At 33.9% G+C, this 23934-nt stretch overlaps 1 protein-coding gene across 1 annotated transcript; it reads right to left on the reverse strand.

Annotated features, from left to right (window-relative positions):
- Nucleotides 1-2042: 2042 nt before the first annotated feature.
- LOC139844355 (uncharacterized) lies at nt 2043-3778 on the reverse strand. The gene is made up of 2 exons (XM_071834575.1): nt 2867-3778; nt 2043-2600 (listed from the first exon to the last, which is right to left on the reverse strand). Exon 1 carries the CDS (start codon nt 3735-3737, stop codon nt 2961-2963), a length of 777 nt encoding a protein of 258 aa, XP_071690676.1. The 5' UTR covers nt 3738-3778; the 3' UTR covers nt 2043-2600; nt 2867-2960.
- Between the last annotated feature and the right edge of the window lie 20156 nt (nt 3779-23934).

A 23934-nucleotide genomic window follows, 5' to 3' on the forward strand; every position in this document is an offset into this window, starting at 1 on the left:
TAACATTTAAGATAATATTGATCGTGATGAATGTTAACGTTTTTTTTCTTCATGTTTTGTGAAGTACTTTTTGTCAAAATTTAGCCCGATTTAGAGTTTAGGATTTAGTGTTTTGGGTTTGGTCCGCAAACCCTAAACCCTAAACTTTAAACCATTCGTGTTAAAAACTCAATCTAAATCCTAAATCTAAACCCTAAACCCTAAATTTCTAAACCATAATATCTAAAACCTCAAAATACGCTCGAAAAATACGATAATTGTTATATATTAATTCTTCGAGCGTTTTCCCGCCAAAATAAAAACATTTATTGTCTTTATTAAATGCTCATATTTTCATCAAATCTATAATGTTCGTAAACAAAGTTTTTTTTTCAAAAAACGAAAAAAACATTGCTTTCCCCCACTTCCCCAGATTGGTTACTTTCCCCTTGATCCTACCAATATATATATATATATATATATATATATATATATATATATATATATATATATATATATATATATATATATATATATATATATATATATATATATATATATATATATATGAGATAAATATGATGGTTATAAGCAGTGTTGTAAAAAAACCTGATTACTCGCCGATTAATCTCCGATTGATCATTTTTTAGGAGCAATCCGTTCCGATTTTCAAAAATCCGTTTTATTAAACGGTCAACGTCAGTTGATGGATCAAAATCAAATTTGGTAATCAAAGTCAGTCAAAGTAAAAAATGGTTAACATTTTAACATGAATTTAAATTAGAATTTATAATTTTGAAAAAAAATGAATAGATTTAAACAATTATGTTAAAAATAATCTTTATATTTAGGGTGATGATATTTCCACTCTCCTAATTGATAAATTCACTTAAAATACCTAATATACCCTTAAATGATGTATTGCACAGATTTTATTTTAGAATTTATTGTAGGGTATTATTGGAAGATGATAGGAAATATGTGTGGATCTATCATTTTTGAATTTGGAAATATCACTACCCATTTATTTATGGTTTTTTCAATAGTTACACATATAATTTTTAAAATTTAAATGTATACAGTACAATCCGATTAATCTTCGATTAATTCTCGAATTGCCGATTAATCCTTCCAAAGTCCCGACCGATTAATCCCCGAATAGCGAATTTTGCAACCTTGGTTATAAGTAATGTATAACATTGTTAGTTAACTTGGTGTTGGAATTGCAATTCTTATCATTGTTCAGTTGTGCTTTGCTAGAACCATTGTCATATATGTGGATGAACTTCACTGTAGTTGAGTGCAAACGACTATTAGTCAAGAACATACAAATAGACAATCGTAGTTTTTTAATTCTGCATCGAAGCGAATTTCAAACTTCCTCTTTTCTATATATTGGCTCATTGTATGATCATTGTGAAGCAAGCAATATTAATAATATTCAATATTCACCTTCCAGTACATGGGTCTCCAATGTATGTTTAATCCAACACACGATCAAATAAAAGATGACTGCATCTAGTCAAGGTATTTATAGAAGACATGCACACATACAAAATGAACAATTAAAATAGGGCCACATTTTATTAATGCGTAACGCTGTCCACCATCAATGTTTGCCACAATAAACCAAACACTGTAAGCACAACAAAATTGTCTAAGAAAATGCAAATGAAACTTCTTCCAAGGAGAACATATTAGACTAAAAAAATGTGGTATAGGCTTTTGTCCAATAAGCTAATATAAGACCAGGGGCTATCACAGAAAATGAAAATACTGCAGGACTTATATTTACAACATGATGACACACCAGACGATAAAACAAGGTTCATTGCACTACCATAAACAAAGTAAAAACTGAAAGCTAACATATGATATAAGTTTGTCTACGGTGTTTATCGGTCTCATACCAGTTAAATAAAATTATTTTAACAATTCAAAAATAGAAATATATTACCTTTCTAACAAGGTAGTTAGGGCTCAGCATGCCTTTATCAGGACCTAAAAGGACACGTTTTCTTATTATGACCACTTTAACGTTTCATTCCCCAAAATCTGTTCCATTGCCTCCTGCTTTCGAGACCAAACTTTCTTGTACGAAACATTATAGCCTAATGTATCTATTATCTTAGGTGTTAAAGCCGGGATACTAATAGACAGTTCCTCCTCTATAATGTTTTCAGTTTCTTGAACAATCAAACTTTGTTATTTCAAAGTACTCACTATGTTTACGTTTACATGCACAAACTTGCCACTTGCAACCCGATTCTAAATACAACTTGCATACATCAGAGTAAAAAGTACTCCCCCTCTCCAGTAAAAGCCTCATTCGCATATACTTGTCTACAATGATTAATTGATTATCATATAAAACCATTCCCACTACCTTCATATATCATAAGGGATCATGTCTTCATAACTAATAACTAGCATCATACATATAGTCCATGGTGCTCCAATATATATGTTTAATCGGACACATCTCAACCCAATATAAGATGATTAGATCTAGATATTTACAAAAGATTAGGAGACATACAAAATGACCAATTAATATAGGCCCACATTTCAATAATGCATAACAGTGTCCACCACGAATGTTTGCCACTGTGAACCAAACACTGTAAAACAGAAAAAAATGTGTAAGTAAAGATAATGCAAATGAAACGTCTTCTCAGGAAAACAGATTAGACTACAAAAATGTGGATTAGGCTTTTGCCCAATAAGCTAATATTAAGATCAGTGGCTATCACAGGAAATGAAAATACTGCAGGATATATATTTACAACATGATGACACGACAGGCGATGAAACAAGGTTCATTGCGCATAGAGAAAGATAAAAACTGAAAACTAGCATATGATATAAGTTTGTCTAAAGTGTTTACCGGTCTCATATTAGTTAAATATAACACTTTAACGATTTAAATATTAGAGATATGTATATCCTTTCTAACAAGATAATTAGGGATCAGCCTGCCTTCATCCGGACCTAACAGGACATGTTTTCTTATTATGACCTCTTCCTCTACAAATTCCACATAGGATTGTTAATTTTCCTTCTTTAACACCCATTGCAGCCTGCATCCTTAACGTTTCATTCCCAAAAATCTTTTCCATTGCCTTCTGTTTTCCAGACCAAACTTTCTTGTACGAAACATTATACCCTAATTTATCAATTATCTTAGCTCTCAAAGCAGGTATACTAATAGATGGCTCCTCCTTTATGATGTGTTCAGTTTCTTGAGCAATCAAACTCGCATCTAGGTTCACATGGTCTTGAGAAATCCTATAGTCTGAACAAGTGTGTGGACCAGTGTACTTTGTTATTTCAAAGTACTCACTACGTTTACGTTTACATCCACGAACTTGCCACTTGCAACCCGATTCTGAATACAACTTGCATCTAATTCTCCAAAGAGTTGAACATGTTTCAACCACTTCATACTGTATATGGTTCTTGATGCTATATAACTTGATAGCTCTAATAAGTTCTTTCTTATCCTTAAACGAATTTTTCCCCAACTCCTTGGTTAATTCATTTTCTTTTTTAAAACGTGAAACCGTCTCACTATCGGCAATAGGAAGGTCATTAACAACTTCATCTTCATTTACATACAGTGCCGGATTTTTTTCTCCTTCGATCACATCACTTGCATTGAACTCACTACTACTTGCATTGTTCACATAAGCAGTTTGCGAAATTGTGTTAGAACACTCATTGCGAATCACAATTGACGCAACATTATCATGCCTCATACTAGGCAATGAAGCTTCGTTTTCATTCGAAAACGAATCTTGATTTCTGCAAGTAACGTGCCAAACGATTACAACAATAACCTCACTAATACAAAGCTTTAGGGCGTGTCTGGGATTGCTAATTTATGCGTTGATCTGGTTAAAAACAGTTTATCTACTGATTTTATACAAAAGTGAGCACTTAATAAACCATCTTGACATCTGTTTTAGAACCAGTAAAGCACTCAGAATAAGCAATCCCAAACACACACCAACAATAACAACTAAAACAAACAATAATAATCATACCTAAACGGCACCTCCGTACGACGTTTTGATCCAATAACATCATCAACCTCTAAATATAAATCAATATTACTTAATTCAGGGTGTAAATCAAGCGCATCAAACATGATCTCAACATCATCATCATCTTTAATCGGTAGAGAAACGTATCTCATAACTTTTCCAACAACAGAAGGATATCGACAAACTATCTTAATACGATATAGATGCTTATCAATACAAGTAGCAGAATGTAATTTTTCGATAAGTTGTTGAAATTGTACTCCAAATTGAACTTTTATAGCTTTGGTTGGAGGCATGTTATATGTTACACCTTCTTCTCCATTACAAATTTCCCCACCCCAATAACAAAGTATTGTAGCAAATTTTGGTTCCATTTTTGTAACAATTTGCACACCTAAAAGACCTCAAATTAGGTACTTTTTAGCTAATATTCAAATATAATAATAATGTTGCATTATAACGATGTTGAAATAAGAAATATGTTTTTAACCTGTTAGTGAGATATGAGTGAGCAAGCTTTGTGATTGTTGATGTGTGCGACGGTGACGGACAGCGAGTGTAAATTCCGATCGTCGGAGATATGTTAGGGCTCTTTTTCTTCTAAATAAATTAAAAAATTAGAAATATAATTACTAAAAATAAATAATACTCCGTATAATAATTAATATACTATTTAAAGACCGGCAGTTTCGCGGGATTTTTAAAAGGTATAATCATTTAAGTTATAAAATTAAATATATAAATTAAAAAACTATTATTATTTTTAGATGAACATTAAACTAAATATTTTATTAGGGCTTGAAATTTTTAAAGTTTCAAAATGTACTAACGAACTATTATTTAAGTCTATGATGAATTCATTAAACCAAATATTGTATAGAGGATTTAATTTTTTAAAGTTTAAAATGTACTAACGAATAAAAAAAAAATTTTGATTCAAATTAAATAAATCATCTTCGATATCGTAATTTAGTTTTAGGCGATTGAATTAAGAATTATAGATAGTTATCTCAGATCTTCAATATGATTGTTGATTAACTGTCACAATCAAGAGTAAGTTAATGTATATTAATCTCGAAATATGAAAAAGTAGTTAATATAAAACCAATAATAATAAATAAGGTAAAGAAATAGTTTCGTGTACTTGCCTGTAGCATATCAGTTGGACGTAATCCACAAATCCACATTATACACTGTTGAGTATGACACATCCAAACCATATATAATACTAAAGACATCAAATTTAGTAGCAAGTTTTTTCATATTAAATAAGTTATAGAAATGTGATAAATTCTAAAACCCTAAACCTTAAACCCTAAAACCCAAACCCTATACCCTAAACCATAAATCATAAATTCTAAAATCTAAACCCTTTACCATAACCTGTAAACCATAAACACTAAACCGTAAACCTTATAAAGTAAACTCTAAACCCTAAACCCTAAACCAACCCTAAACCACCAACCCTTTACCTTACATACTAAACCATAAACCCTAAACCCTAAACGCTAAACTCTAAACCCTATACCTTAAACCCTAAACCTTAAATTCTAAAATCTAAACCCTATACCCTATACCCTAAACTCTAAACCCTAAACAATAAACATTAAACCCTAAAACCTAAACCATAAATTCTAAATCGAAACCCTAACCCCTAAAATGTAAACCATACTAAAATGTAAACCATAAACCCTAAACACTAAACCTTAAACACTAAACCCTATACCCTATACCCTTAATCGTAAACCTTAAATTCTAAAATCTAAACTCTATACACTAACCCTAAACCTTAAATCCTATACACTAAACCCTAAACCATATATCTATACTCTAAAGCATAAATTGTAAAAACTAAATCCTAACCCCTAAACCATATACCCTAAACCATAAATTGTAAAATCTAAAGCTTAAAGTGTTAACCATAAACCCTAAACACTAAACCCTAGACCCAATATACTAAACTCTAAACCCTAAACCCTAAATCAACCCTAAACCACCAACCCTTAACCCTACACACTAAACCATAAACCCTAAACCTTAAACCCAATACCCTAAACCATAAATTCTAAAATTTAGTCCCCGCGATGGTAGTCTAGTGGTTGGGGGACATGCAGCATACCGCGGTGGTCATGGGTTCAATACCTGCCCCATGTCCCTTTAAGCATGGGTTACGTGATTTTCCTTTCACATGTTGGCCGTGGGACCGGTCGGTGTAGGGCCGCCAGAGGGTCGGTTTACCCTCTTTTATATTCTAAAATTTAAACCCTAAACTCTAAAACCTAAACCCTGTACACTAAACCCTAAGCCCTAAACCCTATACCCTAAACCATAAATTCTAAAATCTAAACCTTAAACCTTAAAGTCTAAACCATAAACCATAATCACTAAACCCTAAACCCTATACCTAAACCCTAAACCACCAACCCTTAACCCTACACACTAAACCCTAAACCATAAACCCTAAACTCTAAACTCTAAACCCTAAACCCTAAACTCTAAACTCTAAACCCTAAACCCTATACACTAAACCCTAAACCCTAAATTCTAAACACTAAACCCTCAACGCTATTTCTATACTCTAAACAATAAATTGTAAAAACTAAGCCCTAAGCCCTAAACCCTATACCCTAAACCCTAAACCATAAATTCTAAAATCTAAACCTTAAAGTCTAAACCATAAACCCCAAACACTAAACCCTAAACCCTAAACCCTATACACTAAACCTTAAACCCTATACCTAAACCCTAAACCACCAACCCTTAACCATACACACTAAAACCTAAACCCTAAACCATAAATTTTAAAATTTAAAACCTAAACCATATACACTAAACCCTATACACCAAACCCCAAACCCTATATCTAAACCCTAAACATTAAACCATAAACCATAAAATCTTAAACTCTATACCATAATTTCTAAAAACTAAACCCTAAACTCTAAAGCATTAACTCTAAACCCTAAACCTTTAACCCTAAACCCTAATCACTAAACCGTAAACCCTATACACTAAACCCTAAACCCTAATGTAGTGACCCGAACTTTTTCATGCTTATATATATTTAATGATTTTGATATTTACATGATTAAGTGTTTCCAACATGTTAAGCAATCAAACTTGTTAAAACTTGATTAATTGAAATAGGTTTTATATAGACAATTGACCACCCAAGTTGACCAGTGATTCACGAACGTTAAAAATTGTAAAAACTAAATGATATATATATATATATATATATATATATATATATATATATATATATATATATATATATATATATATATATATATATATATATATATATATATATATATATATATCATTAGGTATTCTAACATGTGTTATATACATAAAAATGAGACTATTGAATTAAGAAACTCGAAAACGATATATATAACGATTATCGTTATAACAACGTCTTACTAAATACATATGAATCATATTAAGATATTGATACACTATGTTTAATCATGATAAATGATAAGTAATCATGTCATTAAGTGTATTAACAATGAACTACATATGTAAAAACAAGACTACTAACTTAATGATTTCGAAACGAGACATATATGTAACGATTATCGTTGTAACGACATTTAATGTATATATATCATATTAAGATATATTAATACATCATGATATCATGATAATGTAATAATTTAACATCTCATTTGATATAATAAACAATGGATTAACAACATTTAACAAGATCGTTAACCTAAAGGTTACAAAACAACACTTACATGTAACGACTAACGATGGTATTGAAATATGAAATCTTGTATGGGATGTGTATTGAAATATGAAATCTTGTGGTCTATTATTATGATTTGATATATATAGGTTAAACCTATAACTCACCAACATTTTTGTTAACGTTTTAAGCATGTTTATTCTCAGGTAATTATTAAGAGCTTCCGCTGTCGCATACTTAAATAAGGACGAGATTTGGAGTCCATGCTTGTATGATATTGTGTAAAAACTGCATTCAAGAAACTTATTTTGTTGTAACATATTTGTATTGTAAACCATTATGTAATGGTCGTGTGTAAACAGGATATTTTAGATTATCATTATTTGATAATCTACGTAAAGTTTTTTAAACCTTTATTGATGAAATAAAGGTTATGGTTTGTTTTAAAATGAATGCAGTCTTTGAAAAACGTCTCATATAGAGGTCAAAACCTCGCAACGAAATCAATTAATATGGAACGTTTTTAATCAATAAGAACGGGACATTTCAGTTGGTATCCGAGCGTTGGTCTTAGAGAACCAGAATTTTGCATTAGTGTGTCTTATCGAGTTTGTTAGGATGCATTAGTGAGTCTGGACTTCGACCGTGTTTACTTAAAAAATGATTGCTTAACAAATTTTGTTGGAAACTATATATTTTTAACATGTGAATATTATGTGATATATTAATCTCTTAACGCGTTTGATATTATGTGATAGATGTCTACCTCTAGAACAAGTCCCATTGACTCACCTAATAATAATGAAGAGTCAAATGTAAATTGGAATAATTCGTGGACTGATTCACAAGTTCCCGAAGAGGAACCGGAAGAAGAGTCGGAACCGGAAGAAGAATCGGAACCGGAAGAAGAATCGGAACCGGAAGAAGAAATAGAACCGGTGGGGGAAATAATAAAACGGTTAAGTAAAAGAGAATCCTTAACCAACCGACCAAGGTTAATTATGGTCAATGGTGTTTCCGCCAAGGAAGCAAAATATTGGGAGGATTACCAATTCTCCGATGAATCGGATTTCGACGAGAATTCCGATGATGTTATAGAAATTACCCCAACTGAATTTAAAAAGGAAAAAGAAAATAATAAGGGAAAGGGCATAAAAATAGAGAAATCTAATTCCAACCCCGATGAACTTTATATGTATCGTCAACCCCCGAAGTCCTTAAGTTGTAACAATGACCCGAGAACCTCTAAACCACCAGGTTTTTCTAAACCAATGTGGACAACGACGGCTCGTATTAGGGGAACATCATATATCCCTAGAAACTTGGCAAAACTAACCAAAACCGAACAAGAAAAAACGAGCGAGTCGGAATAAGATAGTCGTATTCGTGTGGTGTAATATATGTAATATAGTGTGCTTATGCTTTATGATATATGTAAAAATTGCTTGTATTAATAAGTATTTTTTTTTATGAATCTAACTCTTGTCTATTTTACAGTATAAAAACACAAAATGGATAGACAACCCAATATTTTAAGAGACCTACCCGGAGACATGATTGATGAAATCTTGTCTAGAGTCGGTCAGAATTCTTCGGCACAACTATTTAAGACGAGATCAGTTTGTAAGACATTCGAAGAACGTTCCAAGAATGCCTTGGTTTATAAAAGGCTTTCGTTCGAAAGATGGGGGATATCACATTGGGAAATCCATAAGTTACGATGTGTTTACTTTGACGCATATACTGCGGGGAACCCAAATGCTATTTTACGCAATGGGTTAAGAAATTATTTTGACTCAATATATCCGAATACTGGACTTCGTGATTTAGAAAAAGCGGCTAACATGCAACATAAAGAAGCATGTTATGCTTACGGATTAGTAATGTTCGCTTCTCACCAAAGTGAGAACAAAAACATCGGGCTACAACTATTAAACAAAACGTTCCCACAAGTGACGGAGTCGGTAATTGGGGTAAGAAATGAGGTTTTTAGATTGTTACGGGACTGTTGGACATTACGTAACCCTCGTCCCTTTGACGACGTTACAACACGCTGTCTTATCAACGGCCATAACGGTTATGTTCCACAAGACCAAGGATGGGAAGTAATCCTAGTAAAACCAGAATGCATGACTTGTTTCTGGACGTATGAATTACGTGTCTTTATTGCCTTTGCTGAACGACTTGTGTACTAGCTAGAATTATATTCACAACCATCTTGTATCAAATTTATTGTGTGCTATATTTCATGCTATATGTAAAATAAGCGGTATTGTAAGTTTGTAAAATATTGTGTAAAAGTTTGAACGCGAAATATTATTATAATCAGTTTTTCATATAGAATTGTAGTAGTTGAATTGTATATTAGCTACTAAGTATGAACTTAACGGGTAGGTACTACCCGAATTTAAACTTATAAAACGCTAATATGAAGAAAAAGCTTTTATAAACGAGTTCATATTATGCTACGAAATACTATTAACTACTCTTAATATTCTGCATGATTAACTTGTTCCATTTGACTATTTTGAAGGAAATGGCACCGACTACTCGACACACCGTGAATATGAATGAAGAGGAATTTCGTACTTTTCTAGCTTCAAACATAGCCGCAGTACAGGCTGCGCTACATACCAACAATAACCTTGGATCTAGCAGTACAGGAAATCGTGTAGGATGCACCTACAAAGAATTCACTGCCTGCAAACCTTTGGAATTTGATGGAACCGAAGGACCGATTGGATTAAAACGGTGGACCGAGAAGGTCGAATCGGTGTTTTCCATAAGTAAGTGTACTGAAGAGGACAAAGTGAAGTACGCTACGCATACCTTCACAGGTTCTGCGTTAACATGGTGGAATACCTATCTAGAGCAAGTGGGACAAGACGATGCGTACGCACTACCGTGGTCAGCATTCAAGCATTTGATGAACGAGAAGTACCGTCCCAGAACCGAGGTCAATAAGCTCAAGACATAACTTAGAGGGTTACGAACCCAAGGATTTGATATTACCACGTACGAAAGACGATTCACAGAATTGTGCCTATTGTGTCCGGGAGCATTCGAAGATGAGGAAGAGAAGATCGACGCGTTTGTGAAAGGATTACCGGAAAGAATCCAAGAAGATATAAGTTCACACGAGCCCGCCTCCATACAACAGGCATGTAGAATGGCTCACAAACTAGTGAACCAGATTGAGGAAAGAATTAAAGAACAGACGGCTGAAGAGGCCAATGTGAAGCAAGTCAAAAGAAAGTGGGAGGAAAACGGTGATAAGAATCACCAATACAACAACAACAGCAATTACAACAATAATCGCAACAATTATCCCAACAATCGCAAAATCAATCGCAACTACAACAAACGGCCCAACAACAACAACAATAACAACAGCAGCAGCAACTACAACAATCATCCCAACAACAATAATAACCGCAACAACAACAACAATCAGAAGCAGCTATGCCAAAGGTGTGAAAAGTATCACTCAGGGTTCTGCACCAAATTTTGCAACAAGTGTAAAAGAAATGGTCATAGCGCGGCGAAGTGTGAGGTCTACGGACCAGGGGTTAATAGAACGAAAGGAACAAATGGTGTCGAACGAGTAATGGCGGAGCAAGTAGTGTCGGAGCAAGTTATGCCAATGTAGTTTGTTATAAATGTGGAAAACCGGGCCACATTATTAGAAATTGCCCGAACCAGGAGAACATGAATGGACAAGGCCGCGGAAGAGTTTTCAATATTAATGCGGCAGAGGCACAGGAAGACCCGGAGCTTGTTACGGGTACGTTTCTTATTGACAATAAATCTGCTTACGTTTTATTTGATTCGGGTGCGGATAGAAGCTATATGAGTAGAGATTTTTGTGCTAAATTAAGTTGTCCATTGACACCTTTGGATAGTAAATTTTTACTCGAATTAGCAAATGGTAAATTAATTTCAGCAGATAATATATGTCAGAATCAAGAAATTAAACTGGTTAGCGAAACATTTAAGATTGATTTGATACCAGTAGAGTTAGGGAGTTTTGATGTGATAATCGGTATGGACTGGTTGAAAGAAGTGAAAGCAGAGATCGTTTGTTACAAAAATACAATTCACATTATACGAGAAAAAGGAAAACCCTTAATGGTGTACGGAGAAAAGGGCAACACGAAGCTACATATTATTAGTAATTTGAAGGCACAAAAACTAATAAGAAAAGGTTGCTATGCTGTTCTAGCACACGTCGAGAAAGTACAAACTGAAGAAAAGAGCATCAATGATGTTCCCATTGCAAAAGAATTTCCCGATGTATTTCCGAAAGAATTACCGGGATTACCCCCACATCGATCCGTTGAATTTCAAATAGATCTTGTACCAGGAGCTGCACCAATAGCTCGTGCTCCTTACAGACTCGCACCCAGTGAGATGAAAGAACTGCAAAGCCAATTACAAGAACTTTTAGAGCGTGGTTTCATCCGACCAAGCACATCACCGTGGGGAGCTCCTGTTTTGTTTGTCAAGAAGAAAGATTGTACATTCAGGTTGTGTATCGACTACCGAGAGTTGAACAAACTTACCATCAAGAACCGCTACCCACTACCGAGAATCGATGACTTATTTAATCAACTACAAGGCTCGTCTGTTTATTCAAAGATTGACTTACGTTCCGGGTATCATCAAATGCGGGTGAAAGAAGATGATATTCCAAAGACTGCTTTCAGAACACGTTACGGTCATTACAAGTTTATGGTCATGCCGTTTGGTTTAACTAATGCACCAGCTATGTTCATGGACCTTATGAACCGAGTGTGTGGACCATACCTTGACAAGTTTGTCATTGTTTTCATTGATGACATACTTATTTACTCAAAGAATGACCAAGAACACGGTGAACATTTGAGAAAGGTGTTAGAAGTATTGAGGAAGGAAGAATTGTACGCTAAGTTTTCAAAGTGTGCATTTTGGTTGGAAGAAGTTCAATTCCTCGGTCACATAGTAAACAAAGAAGGTATTAAGGTGGATCCGGCAAAGATAGAAACTGTTGAAAAGTGGGAAACCCCGAAAACTCCGAAACACATACGCCAGTTTTTAGGACTAGCTGGTTACTACAGAAGGTTCATCCAAGACTTTTCCAGAATAGTAAAACCCTTGACTGCATTAACGCATAAAGGGAAGAAATTTGAATGGAATGATGAACAAGAGAAAGCGTTTCAGTTATTGAAGAAAAAGCTAACTACGGCACCTATATTGTCATTGCCTGAAGGGAATGATGATTTTGTGATTTATTGTGACGCATCAAAGCAAGGTCTCGGTTGTGTATTAATGCAACGAACGAAGGTGATTGCTTATGCGTCTAGACAATTGAAGATTCACGAACAAAATTATACGACGCATGATTTGGAATTAGGCGCGGTTGTTTTTGCATTAAAGACTTGGAGGCACTACTTATATGGGGTCAAAAGTATTATATATACCGACCACAAAAGTCTTCAACACATATTTAATCAGAAACAACTGAATATGAGGCAGCGTAGGTGGATTGAATTATTGAATGATTACGACTTTGAGATTCATTACCACCCGGGGAAGGCAAATGTGGTAGCCGATGCCTTGAGTAGGAAGGACAGAGAACCCATTCGAGTAAAATCTATGAATATAATGATTCATAATAACCTTACTACTCAAATAAAGGAGGCGCAACAAGGAGTTTTAAAAGAGGAAAATTTAAAGGATGAAATACTCAAAGGATCGGAGAAGCATCTTAATATTCGGGAAGACGGAACCCGGTATAGGGCTGAAAGGATTTGGGTACCAAAATTTGGAGATATGAGAGAAATGGTACTTAGAGAAGCTCATAAAACCAGATACTCAATACATCCTGGAACGGGAAAGATGTACAAGGATCTCAAGAAATATTTTTGGTGGCCGGGTATGAAAGCCGATGTTGCTAAATACGTAGGAGAATGTTTGACGTGTTCTAAGGTCAAAGCTGAGCATCAGAAACCATCAGGTCTACTTCAACAACCCGAAATCCCGGAGTGGAAATGGAAAAATATTACCATGGATTTCATCACTAAATTGCCAAGGACTGCAAGTGGTTTTGATACTATTTGGGTAATAGTTGATCGTCTCACCAAATCAGCACACTTCCTGCCAATAAGAGAAGATGACAAGATGGAGAAGTTAGCACGACTGTATTTGAAGGAAGTCGTCTCCAGACATGGAATACCAATCTCTATTATCTCTGATAGGGATGGCAGATTTGTTTCAAGATTCTGGCAGACATTACAGCAAGCATTAGGAACTCGTCTAGACATGAGTACTGCCTATCATCCACAAACTGATGGGCAGAGCGAAAGGACGATACAAACGCTTGAAGACATGCTACGAGCATGTGTTATTGATTTCGGAAACAGTTGGGATCGACATCTACCGTTAGCAGAATTTTCCTACAACAACAGCTACCATTCAAGCATTGAGATGGCGCCGTTTGAAGCACTTTATGGTAGAAAGTGCAGGTCTTTGATTTGTTGGAGTGAAGTGGGGGATAGACAGATTACGGGTCCGGAGATTATACAAGAAACTACCGAGAAGATCATCCAAATTCAACAACGGTTGAAAACCGCCCAAAGTCGACAAAAGAGCTACGCTGACATTAAAATAAAAGATATAGAATTTGAAATTGGAGAGATGGTCATGCTTAAAGTTGCACCTTGGAAAGGCGTTGTTCGATTTGGTAAACGAGGGAAATTAAATCCAAGGTATATTGGACCATTCAAGATTATTGATCGTGTCGGACCAGTAGCTTACCGACTTGAGTTACCTCAACAACTCGCGGCTGTACATAACACTTTCCACGTCTCGAATTTGAAGAAATGTTTTGCTAAAGAAGATCTCACTATTTCGTTAGATGAAATCCAAATCAACGAAAAACTTCAATTCATCGAAGAACCCGTCGAAATAATGGATCGTGAGGTTAAAAGACTTAAGCAAAACAAGATACCAATTGTTAAGGTTCGATGGAATGCTCGTAGAGGACCCTAGTTCACCTGGGAGCGTGAAGATCAGATGAAGAAGAAATACCCGGATTTTTTTCCAGAAGATACGTCAACACCTCCAACTGCTTAAAATTTCGGGACGAAATTTATTTAACGGGTAGGTACTGTAGTGACCCGAACTTTTCTATGTTTATATATATTAATTGAGATTGATATTTACATGATTAAATGTTTCCAACATGTTAAGCAATCAAACTTGTTAAGACTTGATTAATTGAAATATGTTTCATATAGACAATTGACCACCCAAGTTGACCGGTGATTCACGAACGTTAAAACTTGTAAAAACTATATGATGACATATATATGGATATATATATAGTTAACATGATAATATGATAAGTAAACATATCATTAAGTATATTAACAATGAACTACATATGTAAAAACAAGACTACTAACTTAATGATTTTTAAATGAGACATATATGTAACGATTATCGTTGTAAAGACATATTAAGAGATATTCATACATGATAATATCATGATAATATAATAATTTAAAATCTCATTTGATATTATAAATATTGGGTTAACAACATTTAACAAGATCGTTAACCTAAAGGTTTCAAAACAACACTTACATGTAACGACTAACGATGACTTAACGACTCAGTTAAAATGTATATACATGTAGTGTTTTAATATGTATTTATACACTTTTTAAAGACTTCAATACACTTATCAAAATACTTCTACTTAACAAAAATGCTTACAATTACATCCTCGTTCAGTTTCATCAACAATTCTACTCGTATGCACCCGTATTCGTACTCGTACAATACACAACTTTTAGATGTATGTACTATTGGTATATACACTCCAATGATCAGCTCTTAGCAGCCCATGTGAGTCACCTAACACATGTGGGAACCATCATTTGGCAACTAGCATAAAATATCTCATAAAATTACAAAAATATGAGTAATCATTCATGACTTATTTACATGAAAACAAAATTACATATCCTTTATATCTAATCCATACACCAATGACCAAAAACACCTACAAACACTTTCATTCTTCAATTTTCTTCATCTAATTAATCTCTCTCAAGTTCTATCTTCAAGTTCTAAGTGTTCTTCATATATTCTACAAGTTCTAGTTACATAAAATCAAGAATACTTTCAAGTTTGCTAGCTCACTTCCAATCTTGTAAGGTGATCATCCAACCTCAAGAAATATTTGTTTCTTACAGTAGGTTATCATTCTAATACAAGGTAATAATCATATTCAAACTTTGGTTCAATTTCTATAACTATAACAATCTTATTTCAAGTGATGATCTTACTTGAACTTGTTTTCGTGTCATGATTCTGCTTCAAGAACTTCGAGCCATCCAAGGATCCGTTGAAGCTAGATCCATTTTTCTCTTTTCCAGTAGGTTTATCCAAGGAACTTAAGGTAGTAATGATGTTCATAACATCATTCGATTCATACATATAAAGCTATCTTATTCGAAGGTTTAAACTTGTAATCACTAGAACATAGTTTAGTTAATTCTAAACTTGTTCGCAAACAAAAGTTAATCCTTCTAACTTGACTTTTAAAATCAACTAAACCTATGTTCTATATCTATATGATATGCTAACTTAATGATTTAAAATCTGGAAACACGAAAAACACCGTAAAACCGGATTTACGTCGTCGTAGTAACACCGCGGGCTGTTTTGGGTTAGTTAATTAAAAACTATGATAAACTTTGATTTAAAAGTAGTTATTCTGAGAAAATGATTTTTATTATGAACATGAAACTATATCCAAAAATTATGGTTAAACTCAAAGTGGAAGTATGTTTTCTAAAATGGTCATCTAGACGTCGTTCTTTCGACTGAAATGACTACCTTTACAAAAACGACTTGTAACTTATTTTTCCGACTATAAACCTATACTTTTTCTGTTTAGATTCATAAAATAGAGTTCAATATGAAACCATAGCAATTTTATTCACTCAAAACGGATTTAAAATGAAGAAGTTATGGGTAAAACAAGATTGGATAATTTTTCTCATTTTAGCTACGTGAAAATTGGTAACAAATCTATTCTAACCATAACTTAATCAACTTGTATTGTATATTATGTAATCTTGAGATACCATAGACACGTATACAATGTTTCGACCTATCATGTCGACACATCTATATATATTTCGGAACAACCATAGACACTCTATATGTGAATGTTGGAGTTAGCTATACAGGGTTGAGGTTGATTCCAAAATATATATAGTTTTGAGTTGTGATCAATACTGAGATACGTATACACTGGGTCGTGGATTGATTCAAGATAATATTTATCGATTTATTTCTGTACATCTAACTGTGGACAACTAGTTGTAGGTTACTAACGAGGACAGCTGACTTAATAAACTTAAAACATCAAAATATATTAAAAGTGTTGTAAATATATTTTAAACATACTTTGATATATATGTATATATTGTTATAGGTTCGTGAATCAACCAGTGACCAAGTCTTACTTTCCGACGAAGTAAAAATCTGTAAAAGTGAGTTATAGTCCCACTTTTAAAATCTAATATTTTTTGGGATGAGAATACATGCAGGTTTTATAAATGAATTACAAAATAGACACAAGTACATGAAACTACATTCTATGGTTGAATTATCGAAATCGAATATGCCCCTTTTTATTAAGTCTGGTAATCTAAGAATTAGGGAACAGACACCCTAATTGACGCGAATCCTAAAGATAGATCTATTGGGCCCAACAAGCCCCATCCAAAGTACCGGATGTTTTAGTACTTCGAAATTTATATCATGTCCGAAGGAGGATCCCGGAATGATGGAGATATTCTTATATACATATTGTTAATGTCGGTTACCAGGTGTTCACCATATGAATGATTTTTATCTCTATGTATGGGATGTGTATTGAAATATGAAATCTTGTGGTCTATTATTATGATTTGATATATATAGGTTAAACCTATAACTCACCAACATTTTTGTTGACGTTTTAAGCATGTTTATTCTCAGGTAATTATTAAGAGCTTCCGCTGTCGCATACTTAAATAAGGACGAGATTTGGAGTCCATGCTTGTATGATATTGTGTAAAAACTGCATTCAAGAAACTTATTTTGTTGTAACATATTTGTATTGTAAACCATTATGTTATGGTCGTGTGTAAACAGGATATTTTAGATTATCATTATTTGATAATCTACGTAAAGCTTTTTAAACCTTTATTGATGAAATAAAGGTTATGGTTTGTTTTAAAATGAATGCAGTCTTTGAAAAACGTCTCATATAGAGGTCAAAACCTCGCAACGAAATCAATTAATATGGAACGTTTTTAATCAATAAGAACGGGACATTTCACAGCGTGCCTAGTTGCCAGGGAAGTTGCAGCAGCCCTGTACATTACAAATGTCACCAACAGTTTGTTGATATAAATCTTATATCCAAAATAAAGTCATGTTTGTTCATTTACGACCGTTATAATTTACTTTATGTTATCTTTAGGATTTGTTGTTGCTTGTTACAATTCAACTTAAATGAAACAAAAGTTTTAATAGCAGCAAAACAAAAACACTTGGTATTACTTTTATAATAAGCTTGTTTGGAAATAAGCAGTATCAAGCTGCTTATCAATAACAAATACTTTAACCCTAAAGTAAATATAAGCAATTTTCTTCGTCTAAACAGTCAAAAATAGCTATTGGTTTCAAAAACACAATGATCTACAATATCACACTGCCCTTGAATGATTGTATACCAAAAAATACAACTAAAACATAAACCCTAAAACATTGGGACTGAGGTCACAGATTCAAGTGTAGCGAATTCTTCAGTCGTATGGCTGATGTTAGACAATTTGTGTTGTTCAATACAATAAAAGACTTATGAATGTATTTGAAAGTGTACAAAATAGAACCTAAACGATAAAAGACTTATGAATGTATACCTTCAGGTTGATGGCAAGAAGGAAGGCCAAAGGCTAGACAAATTCATCCGATGAAGAGCTAAAAACATCAGCAGCTGTTACAAAAATTAGCATATGCATTAGCAGACGATAAAAAATATAATCGAGGGAGATATGGAGCACTTTTTTCGTCTCAATCAGGTGCAACAGCCTAAATAGAGTGTAATTAAGTTTAGAGACAAAGGTAAAGGTAAAGTTTGGGTCAATGAGCTGACCCAAAATATCGAATCCAAATTGACAGTGAAGCCCAATTCTATGTTAATTCTAAAGGTGCAAAACACACCAAGAAAGTAAATAATCAAATTTTAATTATGAAAATGACAATTTTGTTATAATTCAGTAGGCTTATAACTACCTTTAGTGGTTTGATTCTTGATGTTATAATTCAGTAGGCTTATAACTACCTTTAGTGGTTTGATTCTTGATGTTATAATTCAGTAGGCTTATAACTACCGTTAGTGATTTGATTCTTGATTTAGAATACTAATAATGAAGTGTAAGAACAAAGATGATAATGGAGAGAAAGAAAGAAACACTTTGTAAGTGTGAGAAATGGTGCAAGTTTAATGCTTGCATTCATGAGTATTTATAGCCTAAAATCTCAATATAAAAATACATACTTTGTGTACCAAAATTGACTATATGTATACACCAAAATTGACTATCCATATCTATATTATTATTATTATTATAACACTCCCCCTTGGATAGCAATTTTATTTTGTTGAAGATCAACTATAAATTACTGCCTCGTTAAAAACCTTGCTAAAGAAAACCCAGTGGGAAAAAACTTTAGCTAAGGGAAAAAGAGTGCAGCATGGAGTTGACTCCCCCTCAAGTAGACATCGCTTCAGCTGTTACATCTTTTGAACATGTCTCATGCCAATGTTATGAACGTGTGTTCTGAAAATAGCAGTTGGAAGTGCTTTCGTGAAAAGATCAGCAGAGTTTTTGCTAGATTGCACATATCTCATTCCAATCTGGTTGTCCTTAATGAGATTTTGAGTGTATGAGAAGAATCTAGGTGGTATGTGTTTTGTTCGGTCACTTTTGATATACCCTTCTTTCATCTGTGCTATGCAAGCTGCATTATCTTCAAAGATAGTTGTTGGACTTTTATCGCGTTCTAGTCCACAAGAATCAGTAATGAGTTGTGTCATTGATCTCAACCAAAAACATTCTCGAGTAGCTTCATGTAATGCAATCACTTCGGCATGATTTGACGATGTAGCAACAAGTGTTTGTTTTTGAGAACGCCATGATATTGCAGTACCTCCATTTAGGAATACATATCCAGTTTGAGATTTAGCTTTATGTGGATCAGATAAATAACCTGCATCTGCATAACCAACCAAATCTTGTTTTGATTCGTTAGAATAAAATAATCCTAAATCAGTAGTTCCTCGAAGGTATCGAAATATGTGTTTGATCCCATTCCAGTGTCTTTTGGTAGGAACAGAGCTGAACCTTGCCAACAAATTAACTGCAAAAGAAATGTCAGGTCTTGTACAATTTGTAAGATACATAAGAGCTCCAATTGCACTAAGATATGGTACTTCTGGTCCAAGAATGTCTTCTTGATCTTCACATGGACGAAATGGATCAGCTTCAACATTGAGTGATCTAACAACCATAGGAGTACTTAATGGTTTTGCCTTGTCCATATTGAAACGTTTCAAAATCTTTTCAGTATATGTTGTTTGATGTACAAGTAAACCATTAGGCATATGCTCAATTTGTAAACCAAGGCAATACTTGGTTTTTCCGAGATCTTTCATTTCAAATTCTTTCTTTAGAAGTTGAATGGCTTCATGGATCTCTTTATTTGTACCTATGATGTTAAGATCATCAACATAAACAGCTATGATCACATATCTGGATGTTGTTTTCTTAATGAAAACACAAGGGCAAGTAAGATTATTTGTATACCCTTTGCTTATCAAGTAATCACTTAATCGGTTATACCACATACGTCCCGATTGTTTTAACCCATATAAAGATCTTTGTAATTTAATCGAATACATTTCTTTGGGCTTTGCATTTGATGCTTCTGGTACCTTAAATCCTTCAGGTATCTTCATATATATATCACTATCAAGTGATCCATATAGATAAGCAGTCACAACATCCATGAGATGCATTTCTAAATTTTTAGAAACTGCCAGACTGATTAAGTACCTAAAAGTAATTGCATCCATAACAGGAGAATAAGTTTCTTCATAATCAATTCCCGGTCTTTGAGAAAAACCTTGAGCTACAAGTCTAGCTTTATACCTTGTAACTTCATTTTTCTCATTTCTTTTTCGGACAAAAATCCATCTGTATCCTACAGGTTTCACATCTTTAGGAGTGAGAATGATGTATCCGAAAACTTTTCTTTTATTGAGTGATTCTAATTCAGCTCGTATTGCTTCTTTCCATTGAGCCCAATCATGTCTATTTTGACATTCAACCATAGATGTTGGTTCTGGATCATCATCATTATTCATGATGTCATATGCAACATTAAATGAAAATTTCTCATCAAGATTTTTCATTTTATTTCGGTTCCATAATATTTTTGAATATGCATAATTGATTGCAATTTCTGTATTGACATCATCAATCTCCTCTGCAGTAGGAGTACTGATTTGTGGTTCTTTTTGAACACTTTCTTTTACTTCATTATCAGCTGATTTTCTTTTTCGAGGATTTTTATCCTTTGAACCGATTGGTCTTCCACGTTTCTGACGTGGCAAAGATTCATGAGTGACGTTATTGCCAGCTTTTGGAATTTCAATTCGAGCTGGAGTATTTACTGCTGGTATATATGATTTTGTCACCGTTTTTGTATCTGTAAATGCATCAGGCAATTGATTTGCAAGTTCTTGTATATGCATTATCTTTTGAACTTCTGTCTCGCATTCTTTTGTGCGAGGATCAAGATACTTTAATTGAGGTTCACACCATGAAACATCATTTTCTTTATTTTTCATTTCTCCCCCTAATCTAGGGAACAATGTTTCATTAAAATGACAATCAGCAAAACGTGCTGTAAAAACGTCACCTGTCATAGGTTCAATATACCTTAATATTGAAGATGTTTCATATCCAACATATATTCCCAACCTCCTTTGAGGACCCATTTTTGTACGTTGTGGTGTCGCAATTGGAACATACACTGCACAACCAAATGTTCTAAGATGGGAAATATTTGGCTCTTGACCAAAAGCAAGTTGTAGGGGGGAATATTTATGACTTGCACTTGGTCTGATGCGAATCAATGCAGCAGCATGTAAAATTGCATGACCCCATATAGATACAGGGAGTTTTGTTCTCATTATCAATGGTCTAGCGATTAACTGTAAACGTTTAATCAATGACTCGGCTAAACCATTTTGTGTATGCACATGAGCAACAGAATGTTCAACAACAATTCCTATAGACATGCAATAGTCATTAAATGCTTGAGATGTAAATTCACCAGCATTATCAAGTCTCACCCTTTTAATGGTGTAATCAGGAAAATGAGCTCTCAATTTAATAATTTGGGCAAGAAATTTTGCAAATGCCACATTACGGCTTGATAACAGACAAACATGAGACCATCTGCTAGATGCGTCTATTAGAACCATGAAATATCTAAATGGTCCACATGGTGGATGAATTGGTCCACATATATCACCTTGAATTCTTTCAAGAAACATTGGTGATTCTTTCTCAACCTTAAGTGGTGAGGGTCTAGTTATCAATTTTCCAAGAGAGCAAGATGTACATGGAACCATTGTATCATGATGGATTTTTCTATCCTTTAGTGGATGTCCATGAGTACATTCAATAATCCTTTTCATCATTGTTGATCCTGGATGGCCTAATCTGTTATGCCATAAACTGAATACACCAGGATCAATATATTTTTCGTTAACTACCATATGTATTTCTGGTACATTTATATGTGTATAATGTAATCCAGAACTAAGTCTTGGCAGTTTTTCAACCACATGACTCTTGTCAGTGATACTTAAATATTTCTCATTTTCTGTTGTCACTGACTGATAATCATACCCGTTAAGGTATATGTCGGAGAAACTCAATAAATTTCTGCTTGACTTGGGAGAAAATAAGGCATCATTTATTAAAAATTTTGTACCATTTGGTAGTATGAAATTTGCCTTTCCTATCCCTTTTATCAAGTTAGCAGGTCCTGATATTGTATGTATAGTTCCTTCCGTTGGTTTTAGATCAATAAAATATTTCTCGGATTTAAGTATAGTGTGTGTAGTTCCACTGTCTGCTATACAGAGATCTCCACCACTTGATTGATGTTGTATTCCAGCAAAATTCATATTGAACTTCATATATAAGAAATAAATAGTGAGTACATTAATATTACACAATATTTTAAACGCAAATAGATAGTACTGAAACATTTAGCAAACATAATGACAAAGACAGACGATATTAAATCGTTTATTTTTTAAAAGACACACAACTTAAACATTCAAGAAATCTTCATATAAATCAGATGGTTTCTCAGTGACTGTTGGATCAATATTATCCACAAAATTTACTTCCTTTTCTTTACCTTTCAGCGAATCCTGATACATCTTAACAAGATGTTTAGATGTTCGGCAAGTATTAGCCCAGTGGCCCATTCTACCACATCTGTAGCAAGATTCTTCAGAATTTTTAGAAGAATTTTCTTCAACATCTTGTTTAATGGGCTTGTTTTGTGGTTGATATTTATATTTTCGTGGATTACTATTTCTTTGACCACCACGGCCACGACCACGACCACGTCCACGCCCATTACCATTACCATAAGGATGGTTTCTACCATAGTTATGGCTTTTGGCATGATGATGGTGATGGTTATTATAACCACGACCTTGCCCGCGTCCTTGTCCCTGTTTATAATTATTTGCAGTATTTGCTTCAGGGATTGCAAGTGTACCAGTAGGACGGGATTGCTGATTTTTCATTAATAGCTCATCATTTTGCTCTGCAACTAAGAGATATGAATTAAGTTCAGGATATGTTTTGAACTTTAGCATTCTCAAATTTCTTTGCACTGTGATGTTTGCAGCATTCATTGTGGAGAAAGTTTTCTCCATCATGTCTGCATCACTAATTTCATGTCCACAGAATTTAAGTTGTGAACATGTATTATACAGAGCTGAGCTGTATTCATTTACTTTCTTAAAGTCTTGGAACCTTAATGTTCTCCATTGTTCCATTGCAGCTGGAA

The sequence above is a fragment of the Rutidosis leptorrhynchoides genome, chromosome 4 (assembly GCF_046630445.1).
Source record: "Rutidosis leptorrhynchoides isolate AG116_Rl617_1_P2 chromosome 4, CSIRO_AGI_Rlap_v1, whole genome shotgun sequence".
In the NCBI taxonomy this organism is placed as follows: domain Eukaryota; kingdom Viridiplantae; phylum Streptophyta; class Magnoliopsida; order Asterales; family Asteraceae; genus Rutidosis; species Rutidosis leptorrhynchoides.